The sequence below is a fragment of the Taudactylus pleione genome, unplaced genomic scaffold (genome assembly GCF_031769625.1).
Source record: "Taudactylus pleione unplaced genomic scaffold, aTauple2 ptg000217l, whole genome shotgun sequence".
NCBI classification, from domain to species: Eukaryota; Metazoa; Chordata; class Amphibia; order Anura; family Myobatrachidae; genus Taudactylus; species Taudactylus pleione.
The window spans coordinates 1,089,521-1,115,720 of NW_028284619.1; the positions used below are offsets into that span (position 1 = coordinate 1,089,521).

Here is a 26,200-nt window from a genome sequence, read left to right on the forward strand (position 1 = left end):
GGTAATACCTACTACACCCGTAAGTATGTGTGAATGGGATAGGTGTATGGAATAAATTTTTAATAGATACGGTGTGTGTGTACTGTGGTTTTTTAACTATTTATTTTACAGTGGGGGTACAGGAGTCAGCCGCCTGCTCGCACTTGTAGTTCCACAAGTGCCAAAGGGCAGGCATGCTGGCACCTGTAGTTCCACTGTAAAATACAATAGTTTTTTTCTATTTTACACTTTATTACCCCTGTACCCACTGCTCCAGGGGTACGGGGAAGAGCTCCGGGCTTCAGGCCAAGCCTGGGGTTTTGGGAGAGGGGGTCCCCACCTCCCCTGACTGGCTTGGGGTGAGAATGCTTTGGCCATGGAGACCCGGTAATAGGGTCTCCTGGCTGTGGCAATAAACCCCGGTCGGTTTAGGTCCGGTGCTGGTTATAAATATAGGGGGATCCCTATGCAATCCCCCCCTATATTTAAAACCAGCACTGGCCCTGCAGCCAGGTGCTGGGCCCTAATTATGGTGGAACCCTATTCATTTTGTTCCCCGTCATTTTTGGAACCAGGACTGGCTGACCAGTCCGGGGCTGGTTATGTGTTTTGGGGGGGACCCTACGTCTTTTTTTTTTTTTACATTAACAGTTTACATTAAGTACACATGCAGAAACATACACAAATCACACTGATCTGTGTATGCTTCTGCCAAACTCGCAGCTCCGGAGGGGAGTGTTTTAAACTTCAATTTCTCTGCGAGTTTGCTGTCATCTCACCCGAGATTGTAATCTCGATTCTTTTTAAATTTGCAAACTGCATCTTTTTCATGAAAAGTACAGAATTTGCCCGATGGTGAGAAGATTCGAGTTTGCGAAAGAGAAGATATAACTCTCTTCCAAACTCACCAGAGTTTGCCTTTAGTACATTTGCGAGATGAAAAACATGCTTAAACTCACCCGAGTTTGTCATCTCGACCAAACTCGAATCTTAGTAAATTTACCCCCTGGTGTCAACTGGTCCGGGGCTGTTTGGAATCATGGTGGGGGATGCTGGTTAGTGAAAATTTGTGTGGTCCCCATTCTCTTTGTACCCCTAATTTTCCATTACAGCCAAGGCTTCAAGGCCAAGGTCTGGTTAACAATCTAGGAGGGGCCCCATCACAATTGTTTTTCCCTTTAACTTGTAACTCCATTCTTAATTGTAATATAAAAGTAGAAACATGTTGCTAGGTATTCATTATTAGAATCCTCCACTCATTTATTTCTCCTTTTTCTACTTTTAAGATTTGGAATTATCTTTGCTTTATTTATTTATTTATTTTTGATTTTTGCTTTTTTACACTGTATATTTTTATTTTTTTAAACAGAAATTGTTGTCTGTTTTTTGAGGTCTGGTGAAATTAACAACATATCGCTAAGACCTTTTTTTTATCATATACAGATAAAGAAATAAAATTACTGTTTAATAGAGAAATTAGTCTATATCCACAATTATTTTTGGACTGGGTATAAGGACCCATAGTAATATACCGACGGACATCGGGATGAGAAAATGAATGTCCAAGGCGTATAATATATCCCATTCAAGGTGAGTACACTGCATAGTGTGTATAATCTTGGATTGGGTAAATTGATCTGTACCATGGAGGCTTGCTGTATTTATTTCCCCAATTACAACACTTCGTGTGAGAGGAATTGAAGACCTCACCTTAAAGGCCAGCGTTGCATTTTGCAACCACCGCAGGACCACGGTGAAAATTGGGTCCAACGTCTACAACTCACTTCTAAAGGGTGAGTGTATATCAACCTTTCACGATTTATAAAACATTGTTACGGTTTTATACTATAAATATTCTTTTCATATATTTTTGGGAGATAAATACCAAAAAGATTTTCATTAGATCACAGGAAGTGCCGGAACCACTTCACAATACAATTATCCTTTTGAGGGGCCTTGTTGAAAGCTCCTGCTGTTCCTGGCTGCATTCTGAGTCTATCGTTAGACTTCACAGGGATCGTAGCGCCAGCCACATATATCTGTAAAGTTCTCAGTATTTGTCTGCTTACATAAAAAGCAAGCAGTATTATCCTGCATGCAAATATATATTGCAGTTACTGTACACCCCTAGGATCGCATCATGATTTGGCTAGGCATAAATTTGCATACTTTAGTTGGGTTTGCTACTTAATCCAAGTATAGTTAAAGTGAATTTCTGATCTAACTTTTTTCATATACTGTACAGTGGCAAGAAAAAGCCTTTGGAATTACCTGGTTGTTTGCATAAAGTGGTCATGAAATGTGATCTGATCATCACCTACTGTACGTTACAAGAATAGACAAACTGCTTCAACAATAATAACACACAAATTAAAGAACTTTTCTAGTTTCATGTTGAATATATCTTTGTATCGTTCAAAGTATAGGTTTGGTAAAGTACTATACTGTAGAGTATGTGAAACTCTAGGCTAATGACTTCTTAAAGAGCCAACTGGCATCAGGAATTAGCTAACCAGGAGTCCAATCAATGAGACAAGATTGGGGGCATTGGTTACAGTTGCCCTGCACTATAAAAACACTCACACAGTTTTGAATTTACTATTCCCAGGAAACATTGCCTTATGAAAATCATGCCTCAAACAGGTTGGGTATAATATATAACAATGTGTAGAATGCCAGCTGTCTTACACTGACAGCCGCATCCCGATGGCTACAATCCCGACTAGGGAACGGTAAGTAGTGTTCCCCTGTCCTATTTACCCCCTAACCCTCCTTTCCTGCACCCTAGCGCTCCCGGTAAGTGCCTAAACCTAACCCTTCCCCCTTAGTGCCTAACCCTCCCTTCTTAGTGCCTCACCCTAATCTCTCCCCGGTGGTACCTAAACCTAACCCCTTTCCTGTCTGGAGCATAACCCTGACTTCCCCCCTCCCGCAACCTAAGCCTAAGTCCCCGCGGGGCGCCTAAACCTGACCCTCCTCCCACCCCATGGTTAACAGCTACCCGGCTCCACTCTACTTCCGATCGGGATGCCGGCTGTCAAGATTCCAGCCATGCCGGGATTCTGTCGGCGGTCTTCCCATGCTGATCGGGATTCCGGCCCCAAGATTTGTTGGCTTGTATAAAGCTGAAAGAATTACATGAGTATCTCTAAAAGCCTTGATGTTCATCAGTCCACAGTAAGTGTAATTGCCTATAAATGGAGAAATTTCTATACTGTTGCTAATCTCCCTAGGGGCCATATTCATCATCACTACAAAAGTAGGTAAAAAGTTAAATTTTCACCTACTTTTGTATATTAAGTATTGGTGCCATTCATTATAAAGGTAACACAGGAAAGATCACAGATATCTCCTGCATACGTATGGGGACATAAATTCATCAAGTTCCAAAAATACAATATTTCAGTAGCTTGACCGTGGGAACATTTGCCATCTCAAACGGCGTTTGTTCCCATTCCCTGCTCCTTCCCTATTGGAAGCCCTGTCAGGCTCCTTCCGCCGGACGCCGGGGCTTCATGTGCCTGCATGAACCTTAGTTCATGCAGACACACTAGCACTGCTGAGTCAGACTCGGCAGTGCTAATTTTAACTGCTACGACAGTAGCAGTGAAAACATTCGTGGAGACAGCTAATTTTTGGATCAGCTGTCTCCGGGCCGAAGCAATTGCTTCAGTAAGTCAAAATGTTAATTATCGTGGGCTGCTCTGCCCCCAATAATTATGATGAGTATGCCACTTAGAGTGGCCATCCTGCAATGATGACTGCAAGAGCATGGCACAGAATGCTCAAAGAGGTTAAGAATAAATCTAGAGTGTCAGCTGAAGAATTACAGAAATCTCTGCAACTTGCACTGTTCCAAAGTCTGCAATAGATAAAACACTGAACAAGAATGGTAATCATGGGAGGAGACCACGGAAGAAGCCACTGCTGCACATCTGAAGTACGCTAATGAGCATCTGGGTATTCCACAGTGCTACTGGCAAAATGTTCTGTGGAGAGATGAAAAGAAAGTTGAGCTATTTGAAAGGAACACACTCCACTAAGTGTGGAGGAAAAGGCTCAGTGCACCGGGATCAAAATCTCTTCAGAGTCTTGACCTCAACCCCAATGAGATACTGTGAATTGACCTGAAGAAAGCGGTTTACACCAGGCAGCCCAAGTACATTGCTGAACTAAAACAGATTTGTAAAGAGTAATGGTTCAAAATGCCTCCTTGTGCAGGTCTGATCGGCAGCTACAGAAAGCATTTGGTTGAGCTTATTGCTGCCAAAGAAAGGTCAACCAGGTATTAAATCCAAGGGTTCACATACTTTTTTCACCCTGCACTGTGATATTTACACAGTGTGTTCAATAAAGACATAAAAATGTATAATGGTTTGTGTGTTATTAAAAGATGATTAAATGAGACATAAAGTACAGTACTGTATCTTGTGACATTTCTCCTGGCTATGCCCTGATCTCTACAACACAGTGAAAAGAAAATGCATATGTAAGTTTTAAGTGGTTTTCTTATAAATTGGTCATAACATGTGATCTAGTGCCAGTTACAATAGAGAACATGTCTTAAGCTCCGTACACACGGAGCGATGCCTTCGATCAGACAACGATCAGATGATCCCCCCAATGACTATAACGACCCACGATCAACGATCGCGGGTCCCTATAGAACCAGGCCAACCTCGTCGATATCGACCAGGTTGGCCTGCATGCACGGGCGATGGTCGATATCTATATCGACCATCCGTGCCCGTGCATCGACCATTGTTTGGTCGTTTGAAGGGGCCAAAAACTGGACGGTTTCAATGATAACGATATGATCGATATCATTATCGTACAAATCGACCAGAAATATCTGACTGGGTGTATGCACCAAATATAAGCACTGTTTTGGGCCAATTGCACTTTAGTTTTTGTGTTTTTTTACAGTCGACCCAAAGAGTCCATGTATCACTTTCTTGGTACCCACACAATACATATAGTATCTGGCATTTAAGATGCAGATTCAAACCACAGCCTTTGCCCTAGAGCATATAATAGCAATATGCTGCTAGCATATTGCAATTATATTATATTATATTGATTTTACACCATACCGAAGCGAAAAAGTAGTGACCTTTGAAAATATAGTGTAGAGAAGTGTTCGTTTTACTTTTGTTACTGTTATTTGCAGTTTATTACAGTAATTATTGCCCTTGCTGAGGATTCAGAAAACATTGCTTTGTTCGAAATACATATCTGAGTACAGTATACTGTACCCCATGTACAAACCAGGAATTGTGCTAATACAGTGTGAAGATTCCTTACTTCCTGGGGAACTGTCTTTTATATTGCATTTGTAGCAACCCCGGTTCTGCAATTAATATCTCTGGTCCAACGCGTTTATGTACTTACATCGCCTATTAGAACACATGTGACTAATGAACCAACAGAAGGTTAACAGGTATGTACACATCGGTGACTATACAGAACATACCTCCCATAAGCACTTTGCTGTTCTTTGCTCTTTGGTCATTATTGATGCGAACATTAAATTAAACACATGTAACAATCTGTGTGTATGAGCCCAATAGACTTGTGGGGTCTTTCCTGTAGGTAGCATTCTCTAAAGCCTCCTAATACTGTATTCAGTTCCATGAAGGGGAGATTTACTTTACTGCACTCCGAGGACTACATGGGAGAAGTTTTTATTACCAAATGATTCGGCAGAAGTTGTAGCCTCTATCCTATCCTTTCCCTCCGCAAAGACCAAGAGAAGTTATAAATTAATATCCTAACAATGTCGTCATGTCTGAAAGTTGTTCTTTTATTTAATTTTAGGTCAATGGGTAGCACTAAATTCCAGCCAGTTGATGGGAGAACCTCTGAATGAATTTCATTACTGTTGGCCGGCACACGTGGCCCATACCCAAAAATATTCTGTTCTCATTTTATAACAAATCTAAATTTTGTGTCAGCTAGTGGGAATTAATCCAGACTTTCTGTCTAATTTCAACTTGCACTGAAGCGTTTCAACTGAGTCTCCATGTCTTGTCCACCAAACCTGAGTTGTTCCAATACCTGTGAACTAGCCAAGAGTAGTCAATGAATTGCATATATTCCGATTACAATGAATATACTGTATTAGTGATGAGATACATTGAACACAGAGATTGAGTTAGGATGCTTCTCAGAGAAGATAGTTATGGTCTTACTTTATTTATTTGACTGTGACATTTATTGGTGCACAATTATACTCTTTCCAAAATAATAATTCAGCAAACAAAATGTAACTTCATGGGGAATAAAGCCGACACCAAACTTTATATAGGTTAATGTAAAAGTTCATAATATTATCAAGCATTGACTAATTAAATACTGGCATGGTAAGAACACAGAAGACAGGGTCTGGAGAATTAAAGCTCCCTGTCCCCCAGGAACGCCTAAATCATGTACGGGGCCAATTCTTCTCTCTACAATGAGAGCGGAAGCCAAAGAGTGAATAATGGTTGTTGATATGTATAATATAAGTAGTATAACACAAAGAAATGTAGCATTAGCAGACGTAAAATGGTGAAATCCCCTACCACACATTTAATCTCAACTGTGTTGATTTGTGCTGTTGTATCTAGATTTGGCGAAAGTGCATTGTTATGTGGAACAAGATGGAGGCATTTACAGGGAAATAGAAGTTTTCACCAGGCAATCAGAGCACTTGGGTATGTTCAATGCTTAGTATAGCGCAGGCTCGCTAGTTTGGAGGAGCAGTGCAAATATGAGGTTTAATTTTTTTTTTGTTGAACAGTGAGATTACAAAAATAGAATAAAGGGAAAGAGAGGGGTAGGGGCTGTTGTTTGCTTTGTGAGTCCTTGAAATCAGCTCTGAGAATCAGGAACCACCCTTACCCTTGGGGTCGTGCTGTGCTATGTCTTGGCAGGGGTCCCAGCCTGGGGGCTCTCAGAGTGCACTGTTGATGGTCCCCCAGTGTGATGGTGGTCTCAGAGCACAGATCTCTGGGGGCTTTCCCGCCGGCTCTGGACACTGGGCGCTGCAACGTTGCTGACAGGCTCCCAGTGTGGTGGTGGTCTATGGGGCTCAGAGCTCCAGCAGTGTTCCCGTAGGCTCAGGACACGGTGTGCCACCACATTGGTCCCAGTCAGCTGACCGCTAGTCTCCTGACAGCCAAGCCAGTGTCCACCTGACTGCTTCAGCCAATCCCTGCGAGACCCAGGGTTTACATATCTTTCTCTGACAGAATTCTGTGCCTGAGCTTCATCACTGATGCATGTCCTACATTCTACTCCTGGCTTGTAGTCTTAGACTCATTGCAGATTCCAACTATATTGTGTATTCCAGGTTCGGTCCCACACTGGCTCCAGTCTGTGCTCCTAGCCCGGTTCCACTCTGGCTCCAGTGTATACTCCAAGTCCAGTCATAGTCCGGCTCCAGTCTGTGCTCCTAGTCCAGTCCCACTCCGGCTCCAGTGTATACTCTAAGTCCAGTCCCACTCTGGCTCCAGTCTGTGCTCCTAGTGTGATTCCACTCCGGCTCCAGTGTATCATTGAAGTCTGGTTTCACTCTGGCTCTAGTCTGTGCTCCTAGTCAAGTCCCACTATGGCTCCACTGTATACTCCAAGTCTGGTCCCACTGTGACTCCAGTGTTTACTCCAAGTCTGGTCCCACTCCAGCTCCAGTTAGTGCTCCTAGTCCGGTCCCACGCTAGCTCCAGTGTATACTCCAAGTCTGGTCCCACTCCAGCTCCAGTCTGTGCTCCTAGTCTAGTCCCACTCTGGCTCCAGTGTACACTCCAAGTCTGGTCCCACTCCAGCTCCAGTTAGTGCTTCTAGTCCGGTCCCACTCCGGCTCCAGTGTATAATTGAAGTCTGGTCCCAATCTGGCTCCAGTGCCTGTTCTATCTAGTCCCAGTTTGGCTCCAGTGTCTACTACAGTACTAGCCTAGTGTTTGCTCTAATGCACCATCTTAATAATACTTTCCTGCTGCATACATAAAACTATTATTGATTTTACACAAAACACACAAACATTTACATGTAATGAAATCACGATATCCGGAGCCAGCGCTGCCATTAGGCCAAACTAGACAACTGACTAGAGCGCCAATGTTTAGGGTTTGCGTAAAACTATTGAACAAATTGCATACAGTGATTTTAATGCTTTGGCATTGCCCCCACAGGAAGCACTGGCCACTGACATGAATGGGAGGCAGAGAGCAACTTTGTACATATAAACTGCTGGCTCCAAAATCTACCTGTAACTGTTATGGTGGGAGTGTGACACTTAGTTATGATGTCATAGCAAAGCACCACACTCCCAATCTGATAGACCAAGAATGTAGCTCCCACCTATTGCCTGTTAATGTAAGAATCAGCGGGAGTTGGGTACTCCTTCCACTGGGTAAGGAAGAGAGTACCTCAATGGGCTTTAATTGACTCTGCTGATGTTCCCTCTGTACTAATATGGTAGGAGGTTACACACCAATTTACACTTCTACATAGTGGGTCGCTGCAGAGGTTCCCACCTCATCACACACATGACAGCATTTTTAGATTGCAGAGCATCGCCTAAGATTGGAGAGTATGTGTGCACCTAGAAGTGTGCTGGGCAGGGCCGCATTTACCACTAGGGAACCTAGGCGGCTGCCTAGGGTCCAGCGCGTCCCAAGGGGCCCGTCGCCGGGACCCCCCCCAAAATCCGGCCCTGGAGAACCTGCTGCACTGTCTGTGACGTCACCTGCTTCTACTAGCACCAGCCGGGGAGAGAGAAGTCGAGGACAAACATACAGACAGTAAGTGTATTTGTAGAAACACGTCCGAGGCCCTGCCCTTGAGGGAGGAGGAGGCGTAGTTGAAAGCCAGGGCCGGACCTATCATTAGGCAGGAAGGGGATGCTGCCTGTGATGAATGGATCGCCATGGTGAGGAGGGTGCCGCTGCGCTAGCAGTCAGTGACAGTGACTCACTGTCACTTACTTGGTCCCCCATTGTGCCACTGTTAAGGAGACTGGACCGCTAGAGCTAATCGAAGAGCCATGCAGGTCTGCAGTATGACGGACAGGTATGTTTGCTGGAGCTGGCGGCATGGGGAGAAAGGTGCTGAACTGTGAGGGGAGGGGGGGGTCTAAGCTGAGAGGGGTCTGCTCTGTGAGGGGAGTCTATATGCTAAGAGGGGTCTGTGAGGGCAGGGGGGGTCTGTGCTGAAAGGGAAGGGGGGGCCTGTGCTGTGAGGGTCTATGCTGAGAGGGGTCTGTTCTGTGAGGGGAGAGAGACTACAGTATATGCTAAGAGGGGTCTGTGAGGGCAGGGGGGGCGAGTCTGCTGAAAGGGAAGGGTTTGTCTGTGCTGTAAGGGTCTATGCTGAGAGGGGTCTTTGAGGGGGGGTGTCTGTGCTGAAGGGGGGTCTGTGCTGTGAGGGGTGGGGAGTCTGTGCTGTGAAGGGAGGGGAGGTCTGTGCTATGAGGGGTGGGTGGGGTATGGGCTGTGAGGGGTCTATGCTGGGAGGGTCTGTGCTGTGAGGGAAGAGGGGTCTATGCTGTGGGGGGATCTGTGCTGTGAGGGGAGATGGGTCTGTGCTTTGGGGGAGGGGGGTCTGTGATTTGAGGGTAGGGGGTCTGTGTGAGGGGAGGGTTAGATCTAAAATGAAGTAGGCTGCAGGATCTGTGACCTGCGACAACAGGGGGAGGAGCAAGGTTCAGAACATGGGGCCCAGAGTGACCCTCGCAGGCTCGCTTCGCTCGCCACAGGTTACTCTTCCCACTCTATGTCCACATGGATAGTAAAAGTGGAATGAAAATATAGTGCTATGCATTGTTTGAAGGAGGGGGGCCCCAAACTGGTATCTTGCCTAGGGCCCCCGGAGGTCTAAATCCGGTTCTGGTGCTGGGCCGTCCACCTGGGTACTGTGGTGGAAAACCAAACTGCAGTTCATGTCTGAGCTCCACACACTGTGCACCGGTTCAGGCGGCACAAGGGCATTGAATAATGAATCTACTGTAATGTCATCAACTGTAAATCTCTAACAATTTTGTGGAGTGGTCCAAACATTTACAAAAAAAACATACAAAAAAAAATAAAATTCCGATACCCGCCGTATGGCTTAGGTTGTCATTTATGTATATTAACCAGCCAGTGCCAAATTTTCAGGGACATGGGGAGCCGATAAAAACAATATATCGATCTCTAACTGGAAACATACTAATGAAGACCTATAATAAAACTTTTACCCAAATTTACTTGAAATGCACTCCTACCTGTTCTCTCCCAAAATCACTATCTTCTAGCTAGGCCATTCTTTGGCAACCATCTACGTGGTGCAGTTGTCATTAGCCCTTCTTTTGCCTATTTTGTGTTCGGCTATTGTACTTATCTACCAAATAGCACATATTGGAGTTTGTTTTTTTTTTTTCTGTAATTAACGTAACATTTTAGACACAGAATCACACATGCTGTATAGATGGACAGAATAGCCTGTTCTATGTGTGAACAGTGCAAGGAAATGAGACAGGAGATGGGTCACGGTAGAAGATGAGTAACAGGCCGGCAGATCATTCCAGCCGTAGTGTTTGAAGAGATTATAAGAAGGAAGTGGGAGGATGAGAGACCAGATAAAAGACACATGGAGTAATGAACATGAGAACGTGTTAGGGGAAACATTGTTTTTCTTGCAACAAATATACAATTTAATAATGTTTTGCTTGTAAATGTGACCCGAAATTCATATTTTATAGATGACATAAGTGAGAGGTTTTTAATTAAAGTTTTAATATAACATAAAAAGTAGGAGCCTTACTGCTCCAGGGAAATGTCCAATTCTAAGTAAAGAACTCTGGTAGAACATTACAATAAGGACAATCCCAGTAATATCCGCAACTCCACTATAATAACAACACTGGAATCCTACTAGGCTGGAGCCCATCAGTCAGACAACAATGGTAAGATTAATGCATCTGCCACTAATAATGATCCCATGTTGCGTGGGATTTTCGAAATGTTTCTATGCAGAATGAGTCAATTAGACAATAAAACAAATGTGGAGCTGACACCCTGAGGAAATATGGCAACGAAAGTCAGTAACTTGTCTGCAGTGGAATTCTCTCTGGTTGGGATTTTGTTTGGAAAACATTCATAAATGGACTTAACAAATGTGAAAGATTTGAAATTCAGATTTTTATTACCTTCCCTAACCCGATGTCGAAATAAAACCAGGGAGACGGTTTTGTACAAGTTTAAATGTTAGAAATAAATCTTTTGGTAAAAAAAAAAAAAAATTACATCTGAAAGCAATTGAAACAAACAAGATGATGTTCTTGTTATGTGCAATCAAGTTGAAAATGCAACCTTAGGATGGCTGTGTTGGATTTTGTCAAGTTACGTTTTGATTCAGGAATTGTGTGCGGCGGGTTCTGTGTATCATATGCTGGTAGTAACTATCTGTGAGATTGTAAGAACTATAGAATATTTAAATATGGAATTTCCGTCAATCTCTGAATTAGGCGCTAAAGTGATACACAGAGCCCTTAATTAACAGCATATTGCGACGTTGTCCACATCATGTAGTGTGTACGGACGGGTGCAATGTATCGTTCCATCGCATCGCCCCATCGGCTGGTCACACAATCGCATAGTGTGAACCCAGCTTTAGTGATCACCTCATCTATATAATAATTGTTTTTTTCTTCTCACGCAGGGTCCAGAGAGCCCCCTTAACCCGGCAAATAACGGTTCCAATATGCTAGTATCCAAAATTGTGACACCCTCTTCTTCTAGGACTGCCTACTGCTGTAGTATTTCCATGGCAATATAATTTTATAATGAAATCACCTAGTACTGAGTAACGCCTTTAAACAGAGCTAACTCTTTTAGGGGTGTATTTTAATGCGGCTGGGATGTGATAATTACGCCTACAACTCACAGTGTGGCTATGAAAATCACTACTTGCATTTATAAAAGTTTGGGAGCTGGGACAGAGCTTTTCGAAAAAGTCTTGTCCCAGCAAAGGCCTAGAAGCAAAGTGATAGCTAAAGGGGGGCATCCACTACACGATTTTAGCAGGCGACGTTGTTATCGTTCAAAAATCATTCATAAATCGTGCAGTGTTTGGTCGTTAACGATCAATGATGCGCGCTCCCGCTGGTCGTTTGATCGTCTCGTCAGTCGACTGAACATGCAGGTCAATTTCACTTGATCTATTAAAGATCGTTTGCAAATCGTTTGCAAATCGTTCAGACTGAAAGATAAAATGTCAAGGGAAAAAATCAAGGGAAAATCGTTTAGATTGGACAGGGAGTAGATTGTCTAGTGGATGTGCCCCTTAACTCTATCACTCTGCTGAGGCATTTGGACCCAGTGCGCAAACTGCACATATGTGGAAGTTGGCGTGCACATATGCAACTTCACATTCCCGAACTTGGTAAATCCGACCATTTAGGAACCCCCATAAAAACCTATTGGGACTGATTTTGCGGTCGTAAATGGACTGCAACAGACAGGGCTGCCATCAGGGGGGGACTGCTGGGTCGGGGTGGGCAGGGGGGGACTGCTGGGTCGGGGGGGGGGCCCGCCCGCTCCTACCACAGGCTGCAAAGCCTGCATCCCCAAACTACCCCTTTAACAAAAGACGGGCCGGCGGCCGCTGCCACCGCCCGTCGCCGCCAGCCCAGTTCCCACTAAGTAATTGGAGGCTGTGCTGCTCCACCAGCCTCCATCTATAGGACATGCTTTGCTTTGGACACGCGTGACGTCATGACGTTACGTCTCGCTGCGCCGCTGGATGTAAAGGTCGGAGGAACCACGATGCTAATGAGTGAGGAACAGGTCTGCCGGGGGAGAAGAGGAGAAGAAAGGACTCGGAGCCTGTAAGGAAATAAGGTAAGTACAATAAGTGGGAAAAAACTGGGGAGGGCACTGGTCTGGACTGGTACCGTCCTATGAAAAACCAGAGGACAGGGATTGGGAAAAAGCTGGGGAGTGCAGACTGAGCACTGGTCTGGTTTAATAATTTTTGGACAAATATTTGTATTTTTTTTATTGTGTACGACTAAGATAGCAGGGGAAGGAAAGGATGGAGGATGGGGGCCCTGCCTATTTTGTCAGTCCCGGTCCCCACAATTACTGATGGCAGCCCTGGCAACAGATATCATACTGGGGATGTTTCGATTTTACTACGATCCCCTAAAAAGTACTATTTCCAGGGGAATTCCTGCAATATAAGTTTAGTAAATATGCCCCTTAAGTTGAATACTACTAAATGGTGATATCAGAACCTTTTCAAATATTTTTTTGTCCCAAGTATCTATGCTATAAAGCAAAGGTTTTTAGCAATTGTGATGTCAACAATTTCAATTCAAACAGCAATGTTTGAAAATGCTGACGCATTTCACAGTCATTCAAATTATCCATTAAATTATTTCCCATTTGTACTGTACTCTATATGTAAACATAACAGATAATGTGGCTGGGGACATTCAGGCACAGTTTGGAATACACTATACAACTCCATACTATTCTATAAAAGATAAAAACATAGGTGGAGTTTTCCTATTCATTTCCATGTGGGTATGTGTATACAAATATTTTTCTATATTACTCCTTTTGAATCTCCCTCAAGTGTCTGAAACCAATGAAAATATTATTGGTGATTTACACTGAAGTTTTATGCAGCTGTTATTATATTGATTTGCCTGAACTATTGTTTCACTTTGAAATAGGGTATTTCACTGGGTTGGCCATTTCTGTCAATTATTAGTAGACATCTGATTTAGTTTGGTTTGCCTTTAGTTGGTGATTGTATAATTAGCCTGTAAGGTTTGATTATTAATAGAAATAAAAAAATTAATGCAAATGTCTGATCCGATAATGAGGGTTACAGCACATCTCTACACTCTTTTAATAAATAATATTTGTGGGACCTAGCACTTTAAGACCAGCAAGAGGCCTGTGTTTGCTTCTATCGATACTGATTTTTTGGAGAGTATAACACTATTGCTGCAGTTGCCCGATGTGACATGGCATGCGCCGAGCGTCTTATTCACTCGAGCACTTATATAGCACGCTTCACTAGACCACTGATATGCAGCACTTGTATATGTGAGTGCTAGTCTGAATCTGTATGAGAAGTGCTACAATACAGCGGCCGCAGCTTTTTGTCACGCAAAGTTTCGTTGTGCCTTGTATATACAGTGGTGGCCAAAACTGCAGACACATTTTAAAATTTTCATGTTTTTCAACTTTGAATGCTTATAAAAACTGTTTCACTTCACGCAGTGCAATGATTCATATATCAAATGAAAGGAAATTTAATGCTGAATTCAACACAATAAACAAAGGTCAAATATTTGCATTACAAGGGAAGTTATGCTACTTTCAGTCAGACAAAGAAGCACAGATGTGTGAGATTCAAGAAGCGGATTGTAGTAACAGCTACTACCAGCCAATCGGAATCGTTGTTCTGAGGACCAATCAGCTGTGGTTTATGAGCAGGTGCAAGGTCATGTTCAAAGGTGGGAAAGGTCAGTTTGCCTGCTTCATTTTGCAGAATAAAGTTGGTTACTGAAGTGCAATTACGGTTGGATGTTTCTGTGTATTGTTTAGTGCTAACGACAGAGTAAAAAATAAACACAACAATGTCGTCCAGGCAAAGTGGTGACTGGTCACCCAGGAAGAGATCCAGGATTGTGGTGTTACGTGAAAATGGTCTTTCGTATGCAGCAATTGTGAGAGAAGTTGGTGGGAATGTGACACCATCAGGAAAAGGCCGGAAAAAGTGCACAACAGCTGTTGAAGATAGGAGAATAAAACGAATTTGCGTCAGGGACAGATGGATGTCATCTGCGGCCATTAGCAGTGAACTGAGGGCCTGATTCAGACCTGCTCGCAAGCGGGTCGACGGTGGCCCATTGCGCGAGCCCCCGAGCGAGCGCAAAAAGCACTCGCTCCGGCACTCGCATCCAAAAGGGGCGGCTGTCTATGTTGATTGACAGCTGCCCCGTTTGGAAGGCGGGGCGGGGGGGTGGCTGAGCAAACGGAGGCGTTCCCTTTTTGGAGATTATATTTATATATATATATATATATATATATATATATATAACACAGGAGCTCTGCACTCACCATAATAACTAATAATAATAATAAACATAATAAACAGTGGGGTTTGGGTTCATGAATTGATCAATGCATTTAAGCTTGCAGCCCATTGTCACGGGACCCCACTTTACTGCAAGTCCCTACTCTATTGCTCAGAATTATAACATGACATAGCCATCACATTAGTGTTAAACTCAGGGTATGCTATCAAGGTTTAAAGCTCACAGCAACTTTGCTTTTAAATGTGAGACAGTTACCAAGCACACCTGTTGCAAAGCACCTAGGAAAACAGCTGACACAAGTTAGATAACTAGTTAATAGGGGTGCATACCGGGCGAGATACCGGCGCCAAAATCCCCACAGTGTCAGGATCCTGGCACCAGAATCACGACCGCCGGCATCCCGAATGTAAGTATCGGGTGTTAGAGGAAGGGTTAGGGTGCGGGGTTAGGGTTAGGCATTAGGGGGAGGGTTAGGGTTTGTCACTGGGGGGGAGGGTTAGGTTTAGGGTGCGGGGAGGGGGAGGTTAGGTTTAGACACTGGGGGGAGGTTAGGTTTAGGTACCGGGGAGGGAGTGTTAGGTTTAGGCACTAGGAGGGGAAGTTAGGGTCAGGCACCGGGGAGGGTTAGCGGTAAGGGTAAGGATTAGACTTACCTTCTTTCCTTATGGGTGTCGGGATTCTGACTGTCCGAATGCCGCTGTCGGTATTCTGACCAGTAGCATCCTGACCACTGGGATCTCATACCCAACCCGACTGCAGCAATAACTGATTTATAAAAGTGACAGTTGGGCCCAAAACTTTCTGTACCTTCCCGGTCTTGTATCATGGGCAGGAAAGTTAAATTCTAATTGATGTTGAGCCGGTGTGGTGAAAATGTATTGTTATAAATGATCACAAGATATCACATATTTGGTGCAGAAGGTCAACTATCAGATATTATATTTAACTATGTTTTTTTTTTCATTATTGATTCTATTTATGAAAACTGGTGCACAAGAGAAATGTGCTGTAACTGGCCACTGAGGTTTTATTAGATACGAGTAGCAATCACTGACCTGTACTGAATGGGATGGAATAGACAAAGCTCCCAGGAACCTGCTCCGCTGCTCTGCGATACCATAAGGGAAAGTGGTCTGCGTTATATATGCTCTCTCTGTCCTCAGATGTAAGGAAATCTCTTGAAACAAAAGAGGGGAAATAACATTCATGTTACATTTTCTGATAAAGAAACAAATACTTTAATAAAGTTCCAAGATAAACATAAAAAAACATGACACAGCACAATGTTGTCAGAGACACAATTAGGCAATTTGAAATGAAGGGCTCTGTCTATCAATTTAGGGCCTAATTCATAGATGTACGTACATCTCCGATGATTGCAGATCTGTCTCTGGCTCACAGTGCCCAAAGAGCGGCAGCATTATTAACACGCTGTTTGTGTTTGGGAGCGACGTTGGCCAGAGTTCCAGAAAACATGCCTGCCACATTTTCTGGGCGTGCCTAGCCAGTGGCTGCATCTGTAGATGCAGCTTTACTGGCCATGGCAGAGTCATTTAATCGGACATCCTGAGTAACCTCAGATGTCGAATGTTCACGCAGTTGATCCGATGCTGCGTCTTCAGACTACAGTGGGCGTCTTTTTACTAAAGACTCCACCTGCTGTGCCTTTAGCACCCATCTCTCAATCAGGCCCTTAGTCCGCAACCAGACCTATCATTCATTTTGTGACAATGCGAGAAGCAGCTACTTCCTACTGTCTGTGTCCTTCAAAAGACAACAGCATAGGAAATATATCTGTGCCTAAATTCAAACTTTATCTCATATATCCTTAGTTTTGTTCAGCTCCTTATCAGCTGTTGCATATAAGACAACTTAAATATTAAAATGTAATGTCTAAGATAGAATGAAGCTAAAAAAGATACTTGTAGGAACCGCCTAAAAAACTCTCCAGTTTCTTGGCTAACAGATTGCCAGTGTTTTCTCCTCTGCGATAGATGCCAATACTAATAGGCGGCCTAATAGACTTCCAATGCACGGGTGTAAGACCAGGCTTGTATTTATCCAGCACAGATACTGAATGTACTAATATACACGGGCAGATCAGCTGGTACAAATGGTACTGTGGACAATAAAAATTTATAATAATATTACAATATGATTAAAATATGATTATTTGTTGGCAGCACAGAATTCTTTGTATACACAGAATCTTGGCGACACATTTCCAAGTAGAATAACCACCATTTGGTTGGTTTTCAGTACATTTAATAAAGACTTTTGGCAGAAAGTTTTTTCGTTATATTTTATTGTTAACTATATACTTGTATTCTTTTTCAGTATAAATATATAGTATTCTTATTGCTTGTTTTGTTAAACTGAATACCCTAAACTGCAATATATACTGTATATATATATACATACAGTATTTACAACTAGGCTATTGTCAGACAGGCTCTTTGAACTTTAGCACTTTTCCAGGAAGATAAACAGCAACATCTGAAACATTATTTTAAATTGCTCCATACTGTACTATCACATTGAAGTGTAAGGAGATTGCGAATATTAATGCTGCGTCATCAGGGCTTAATAGCTTTCATGTTATGGGGGATGAGTGCCTACTTGCTTCAATTCAGGGGCTTAACTAGGTATTTAAAGGCACCATAGCAAAATTGGGTAAGGGCCCCTATGTACCACCCAATGGTGAAAAATGTATATAACATACAGTATGTAACTTTGACAAGGAAGATGGCCCCCCCTCAGTTGTGGGCCCCATAGCAGCTGCACCCACCATACTTGCCTACCCTCCCAGGACGTGCAGGAGACTCACGATTTTTTGGTAACATCCCCCATTCTACCCACTTCCTGGTAAAGTGGGCAGAATGGGAAATATTTTCTCAAGGATCGGCGAGTGCGCGAGTAGCGTCATTTTCCCCACCCCCTAGTCAAATATGCGGAATTCCCGTCATTTCACATAGATGGAGGGGCTTAATTACCGCTACCCTTTGCCCCACATGCATCTCCTTTCTGGGCAACTCCCAGAGAGAAAAATCTAAATGTCAGTAAGTATTAACTGCAACCCTTGACGTATGGTGGTTACCCCCATGCTTCAGTGTGTGGTCACAGTAACAATCAAGCTAGAAAAACTACAACAATTAAACCGTCCATCTAATACAATGACAGGCAAACTGATACAACTTCGGATCCCACATTTGGTGGCCCTCTAACCTTCAGAAGGGCTGCACATAAATCTTAATCTCAGTAGTAAGAAAAATTAAGACTTTTAATGAGAAACCTTTTTGCAATTATGTACTCACAGGCCTTTTAAATAACTAACAAACTTCGCAACAAAGCAGGAAAAAGCTGGGGGGCTGCAAGTGAAGGCTCGGAGGGCCACATGTTGCCCCAGGGCTGGCAGCTGCCTCTCAGTGGTATTTTACCTGCTTTACATAAAGTAAAAAAAAATATATGGAGGTAATTGTAATAGCCTGCGTGATACAGGCATCGGCGAGCCTACTTATTAATTATTGGGCTCGATTATATTCTGCGCAAAGTGAATAGCGCCGGGAATCAGCTCCCGGAGCTATTCAATACACCGCGCAGCTAACCCCGACTAAGGATTTACTTCTTGCACCCCTCCGGGGGTGCGATCTGAAATCCGACAAAAGTTCAGGCACAAGGCTGTTTTCTGCCCTTCGCGCCTGGAAAACAGCATCGCGCCGGGAAGTTAGGTCGGGGAATGCCTGTTCTCGTGCCTTAAACAGGGTGTTTGGTCGCGAGAACGGGCAATCTCTGACTAAACACCGTGCAGAATAGAATAGCTCCGGGAGCTATCTCAAGACGCTATTTACATCGTGGGCAATTGAGTCGAGCCCATTGGGTTTTAGATCCCATCATTATAATTTCTTATCGTCACTTATTGCGACAATGAGAAATGATATATATACGGCCGGGATGTAGGAAAAATCACATTTAGAAACGGGCTCAGATAGGATCCCTGCAATGTATAAAAGTAAAGTGGTCACTAATGCTATCACCTTACTTTCAGTTTCAAGGCCGGACGCGTTACTGTGCATGCATGGTCTGGTGACTGTGCATGAGCGAGCGGCCATTGCCGGGGTGGGATCCTATGGATCCCTCTCCCAGTAACTTTTGCAATCTGACGATGATGCTAGCTACAGGGACTAAGGGGTATATTTACTAAAGTGAGAGTTTTTAGAAGTGGAGATGTTGCCTATAGCAACCAATCAGATTCTACTTAACATTTAACTAGCAACTTCTAGAAAATAATAGCTAGAATTTGATTGGTTGCTATGGGCAAAATCTCCACTTCTAAAACTCACTTTAGTAAATTTACCCCTAAGATTCCAGAGCTTGGTGAATTTCAGCATTTAAGCCCATGGGAGCTGCTTATCGATGGAGTACCCCCTCCGAAAATGGGTGGGGATAGCCTGCAAGTATGCTTTGATACATAGCCCCATAAATCGTTCAGAATTTTGAGGTCATGGGGCACGGAGGAATATTTGCCCATCAGTCAGGATGATTTTACTTACTTGTAAGTGAGCTGCTCCGGGCCCACAAATAGGTTTACACGGGTCAGGCCAGTGCGGGTACCGAGGAAAGCAATTTCAACGTCTTTGTCTGAGTTTCTGAAAAAGATTCAGGTAAAAATCAGGTCCTAATTATGTGCTATTAGGGGGTATCCAGTGCCCCTACACTCTAGAAGGAGCTGCCCATCGGTTGAGACAATAATGAAGATGAGATCTATGTGATCACTAGGAACCAGTGCCTCATTTCTCAGCAATATCACCAGTTCCTGGTAATTATTACACATCTGAATAATTGTTCATCCCATAATGCTCCCTGAGTGCCTTATCATCTAATATGTCACTGGCTCAGCAAATTCACAGGTTATGTGTACGGATATTGGTCCAGCCAACAAAGTGACTGCCTGTACTATGAGGTACAGTAAACATAATAAAAGTATGTGACTACATAGCACACCTAATATAGATGTAGTTTTATACTGAATACAATTTGTCCAACTTGTCATCTGTTTAACAGCATATTATTGGTGTGCAGGGAGGACATAACTTCTATGCAAGTGAGTAGAGAATTGTGCAGGGGGGTGGGGTACTTATTCATATGCCCGTTCCCTGTGGTGGCCTGGAAGTGCAAGAGAGTCTTGCTGATGGTCAGCATGATGGCACAGTAGTTAGCATTGCTGTTTTATGGAGCTATCATTCTCCACAATGAGGACCATATTATACTTCACTATCTTAGATGTTTGTCCCACTTAAGAAAATGTTCAATGTTATTTAAACTGCATTTGTTATGGTGGAGAGAGTAAATACCCTATCACACATTCCTTTTTAACAAAAATGAAGGGTAATACTTAACATGACAGTTTAACATAATGTCGCTCATCTATTAATCTTTTAAACAAATTTTTAGGACTTTATAAAATAATGCTCATTATTATGCACACAATTACTGATGAACTAAAACACTGAAATATACAATAGGGACATGTAATCAAAACAGTCCCACTGGCACTTTAATCATTTCATTTATTTAATAGTAAAATAAGCAGCACATTAGAAAAAAAAAATTTAAATCTTGAAATTAAAGATGACTTTCCACCAGGTCTTCTAAAGTTCTTTATTCTTTTCATAGTGCCTTGTACAACAAAACTCCAGTGGCCCAGGAGAGTAATCAGACAAGCAATCTGTATTCACGCTGTTCTCTTCCGTGCTGGCTTCCTGTAGACTGCCCAGGAGTGTACATAGTGCAGTCTTAAGAGCATGAACTTGGAAGGAGATTGATGTATTAGTGTAGAGAGTTCGTTCCTGTGCCAACTTCCTTAGGTTTTCTACCCTACACATATCCATTGGGCCTGCAGTGCCGGAAGTCACCCAGCAGCACTGAATATACCCCTATGCATGTGCCTACTGTAGATGACCAAATAGGAGCTTTTGTAACTTAACACATCTATATTCTTTGGTTTGTATACCAAGAGCACGCAACAACGGGTGATGCACACAAAACTACAGTAACACATCCCTAACTGCGACTGAAGGGGCGTAACTGGGTTGTAATGGGGTGCACACACTTAAGCTACAGTAAGTTCCTTGAGGGCTGGTAGGTGAGTTGTGGGCTACACAGTCATACATGTTAATATGTCTCTTTACATAGATCTCTGGCATCTACTACAAGGCTGGTACAAGTGATGGCCGGCAATGATAAAGGCTATGGAACCAAGCATACAGACTGGGGCGACCTGGCCCATAGAGATGCTTAAAAACCTGTATATGGGCGAATATACGCATTTAGCTCCGTACTCGCAATGTGGGAGCAATTACGTCCATTAACTCTGCCTCGGCCCCAATGTGCTTTTTTGTAATCCACACATATTTGCTGTCTATGCTCCTCTGCCTAATATTACATTCAATTTTATCATCTATTGTAGTAAAAAGCTGAACGTGTATCCTAATTACAGTGACTGTCACACATACTGTACCTACTGTATATAGTTACATTATAAATACTGAGAAACAAATGTACTCACTCTGATTTATTTAGTGCCAGGCTGGTCCAGTATGCTTCCAGTGGAGCGCTGACCACCGCATCAAACAGAACTTCCTGTATTAGCTCTTTGTCACCTGCCCACAGAGACACAGGACATAATGTGAGCCTGGAACATGCTTAAACATTGTACTGTGTGGCACAGATATATGTAACTAATAGACCCACCACTAGAACCAGTGCATTGAAATGTGAGGTCTGAGAGAACTTGACAGATGATTAAGGTAAATTGGTTCAGTATATTAGGTCGACAGTGACCAAGTCGACATTCATAATGTCATGAGAATGTCGACATGGTGATAATGTTAACAATCAGTTTTTTAGTTTAACCCTAACGCTAGACCGAACTCCTAACTCTGGGCCTGATTCAGAGCCGGACGCTCTGACCAGAGCGCTCGCTCTGAATCAGGACCCTCCTACATGAAAATGGAGCGGCCTCTTGGACGCTCGCATAGCTGTGGGTGACCACCCACAGCTATAGCGAGCGTCCATGATGATGGTCAAGACCATCGCGACCATCGGGCTTGCGACGGAGACCCTGCGGTAGGGTCTCGCTGCCGCAAGCCCTGGAGTGATTTTGGCTCTATCAGAGCCAAAATCACTCCCACTGACATCACTACTGATGTCAGTGGGGCCGGCTTCAGACGGTAGGCGTTCCCATGGGAACGCTTCCGTCTGGCAGCCACGCCCCCGGCACGCCCACCAAAGGGGGCGTGCTGTCAATCAACATCGACAGCACGCCCCCTTTGGTGCGAGACCCAGAGCGACAGCTATCCCGTCGTTAGCCGGGTCTCGCGCAAGCGCACGAAGGAGCTCCCTCCGTCGTGCGCATGCGCAGTAGGGCATCATCGACCCGCTTGCGAGTGTCCTGCGCTCGCGAGCGGGTCTGAATGAGCCCCTCTAACTCCTAAACCTGACCCTAATGCTAATGTCGGTGTTTCCACTATGTCAACATTTTGTCCATGTCAACATTTTGCAGATGTGAACATGTTAGATTAACTATTATAAACATTATGAATGTCGACAAAGTGATTGTTGACATACTGGCTGCACACCAAGTAAACCCATTTGCCTGCACATAGCGTTGTCCAGTGGCAAACGCAGGATTTCTAGAGGGGGGTTTCCAAATGCTTGATTTTAGAGAGCGTGTGGCCTGTCCATGAAGAGGGCATAATTAGCACTTCACCAGCTTTAATATGTTACATACAAAGTGTATTATGTGTCAGAATTCCAGCATATACAGGACCAGAGATCACAGTAAGCCATTAGATGCGGCAGTAGGGCCATCCTGTCTGAGCAGAATGTTTTTCTTCAGATGTGGGCACCATTCATGAGCACTGGAGCAAGTCCGGGAGTCTGAGGGAGCAGCAGAAGAACCTATCACTGCCCTGGACATATATGTACATATTGGTCTCCTTATGTACTGGATAGTGTATTATTATACAGTATTAATAATGTATCCTATTGATGGTCTATAGCAGTGCACCCATAACAGTGCATGTTTTCCACATGTCCTAGTTGGTGCACAGGTATATTTATTACTGGCTGACACATTTTAAAAGATCCACAAGTGGTGCTAGTTATTTCATTTGTGATACTGTGAAGAATATACAGCGCTAGTAACATTCTATTATATTACTATTTCTATTGTGGTCATGGCGTGTGCTGGGGAGGGGAGTTTCCAGGCAGACAGAAACCACCCCTGCGTTTGCCTATGGCGTTGTCAGCCATTTTGTCGATTCACTTTTCATGAATCATGACAATGAGCAATTCAGAATTAGTAACACTGAAGTATTAGACACTTTGGGCCTGATTCAGACTCGCTCGCAAGCGCTATGCGCTCGCAAGTGAGTCGATGGTGGGGCATTGCGCACGCTCCGGAGCTCGCTACAAACGGGGCAGCTGTCGATGTTGATCGACAAATCGCCCCGTTTTGTAGGCGGGGTGGGGGGGGTGGCTGAACAAACGGAGGCGTTCCCAAAGGAACGCCTGCCATTTGTGGGCAGCCCTACTGACATCACGAGTGATGTCAGTAGTGAGCGTCCGGCTCTATTAGAGCCGGAAGCTCACTTGGGCTTGCGGCAGACGAGACCCTACCACAAGGTCTCGTCGTAAGCCCGATGGTCGCGACCATCACCTGGCCGCTCGCTAAAGCACCGACAGCTTAGCAAGCGGCCAGGAGGCTGGGTTTTTTAAAACAAAGCGGCCACCCTAATTCACAGCGAGTGCTTGCTTTTTGCAAGCGGCTCTGAATCAGGCCCTTTATTCCTCCTGCCTCACTAGTTTCAAGGGAATCCATATAATCTATAGTGATGAATACTGGTTTAGTTCACAAAATGGCTGCTTTCATAGTGTTGGTAACAAATTTGATTTAACTAAACAGAACGCAGAGTCTAAAACAAGAACAGAGAATGGAACATTACCGGTATAGAGAGAGAATAAGGAAGTAGTGCTCTAGGGGGTATATTTACTAAAGGTCGATTTTAATTGCTTTTGATTGATTTAAAATCGATCAAAATTGATCAACATCGATGTTGTGTTTCTGGTGCTAAATCACACATTTGCCAACAGTCAATTTTTTATTTGATTTATTAAGTATTAGTAAATGTGTGATTTAGTGCCAGAAACACAACATCGATGTTGATCGATTTTCATCTATTTTTTAATCATTTAAAATCGACCTTTAGTAAATAACACTTTGGTATCATTGGTAGGATAAGGAGGACTATTGCTGCCTATGAAATACTTAAAGGTGATGTTCATCCCTATATGACTACTGCCAGGGATTGGGATTGTGGGGTGTCTGGTGCAAAGTTGGGGATAGGAGTGTCAGTAAGTGATGGGAATGGAATGGTAAGTGCAAATAAATTTGGTGCTAGCGAGTCGATTTTGGTAGCACAAGGTGTAAATATGAGTTGAAGCTGGGGTTGTTTCAAATATTTCCCCAAAAAGTAGGCATTATCTTTTACCACAGTAAAAAGATGTTTACAGACTGGATAATCAAATAATAATGCTGTCCAAAGGAGTTTATGAGAGTTCCCATGGGAACCGAGGACACAAGGAAAAGCCTGGAAAGACATGCACAGCATTAAGGTCATGCGTTAGATAGTGTACTGCAGATAATAATAGCTTTATGCAGGATAGCCAATGCCAGAAAAGAGTCCAACAGTGATTCCACATCCAATCTGTACTCACATTGCAATAATGGCTCTTTTCCTGTGAGGTATTTTTTTATAGCTTTTAACTGAGAGAGATGCCGGTGTTCCGGGTGCAGGTCAGTGTTGCAGTAAGTCCTACAAACAACATATGGTTAGTTGCCTGACTGCATTCTATATCTACAGTATATAACAAATACTGCTTAGCGTAGCACTGACTCGTGTACCTACCACTCATCAGCCAATGAAACATCGGGATGTTCTAGATCGTGTAAGCCTGGAAACAGAAAGCAGAAGATCACAATATTATAATAACTGCAGACTTCAGACAAACACTCTTAAGCTGGCCACACACTAGACCAACTTACATCCAACCAGCCAACTTGTTGATTAGTTGGAATGAAAATCTGGTAAGGAATGAAAGCAAATGATAATCAGCAATTTGCTCCCAAACGCTGGAAAATGAACAAAAACTGTTGTTTGAACAAATTGTTTAGATCACACATTTAACAAACTTGTCTGACGATCATTTTCATCTGTTTTCTGGCATTTAGGAGCAAATTGCTGATCATCATTTACTCCCATTCCTTACCAGATTTTCATTCCAACCAATCAACAAGTTGGCTGGTTGGCTGTAAGTTGGTCTAGTGTGTGGCCAGCTTTATTGTATGGGTGGGCCTGTTTCTCTGTCCCATTGTGCACTCTCATACAGTAGTAGTGGTAAAGAGGCATAGTATGGAGAGATCATGGCATGCTTGTGTGGACCTACAACCATGTCTGAGAGAGTAACAAGTTGATATGACAAAGCTGGGAGGTATAAAGGAGATATAAACCTAATATATAATTATATATGCATATTTGCTAATATTAATTTATAAGTGTTAAGTGGGGTCAGTGAAACATAATACATATACTGTAATGGGCCTTATTCAGGTTGGATCGCGTGGCTGCGTTTGCAAGAAGACGGTCGATGTTTGCGCTCTACGCATGCGTATGCACCGCAGTGCGCGAACGCAAACAGGCCACTGCGATCGGGAAGTGATCACAGCAAGCACGCAGTCCCATCCCACAGTGATTGACAGTAAGTGACTGTTGGTGGCGAATGGTTGCGATATTACTCGATGTTAACAATGTTTTCGCTGACTTGCGGATGCATGTCATGGGAAGTGGGTGGCTTTAAACCGTGGTGGGCGCCTTGGTATAGCACTGCAATTGCATTCATTAGCATATTTTCGCAGCTAGCGGGTGCGTGCGAACGCAGCCGTGCATTCCGTGCGGAATAAGTCCCCTAATTCAGAGTAGCACGCAATCCGCACACAATGTTGATGTTCATGTAGTTGAGCAATTATAGCAACTGTGCATGCAGTTCTGATAACCCCTACGACGCATGCGTTACGTAGAGTGTAAG

At 43.5% G+C, this 26,200-nt stretch overlaps 1 protein-coding gene across 3 annotated transcripts in view; it reads right to left on the reverse strand.

Moving 5' to 3' along the window:
* CACNA2D3 (calcium voltage-gated channel auxiliary subunit alpha2delta 3) overlaps positions 1-26,200 on the reverse strand; it is a 1,120,348-nt gene that overhangs the window by 265,126 nt on the left and 829,022 nt on the right. For all 3 annotated transcript variants that reach the window (XM_088478672.1, XM_088478674.1, XM_088478673.1), the window contains 5 exons: positions 25,024-25,069; positions 24,833-24,930; positions 21,621-21,714; positions 19,606-19,701; positions 16,111-16,232 (listed from right to left, as the gene is read on the reverse strand). In XM_088478672.1, the coding sequence (XP_088334798.1) occupies positions 16,111-16,232; positions 19,606-19,701; positions 21,621-21,714; positions 24,833-24,930; positions 25,024-25,069 (456 nt within the window). The remainder of the gene's footprint in view (positions 1-16,110; positions 16,233-19,605; positions 19,702-21,620; positions 21,715-24,832; positions 24,931-25,023; positions 25,070-26,200) is intronic.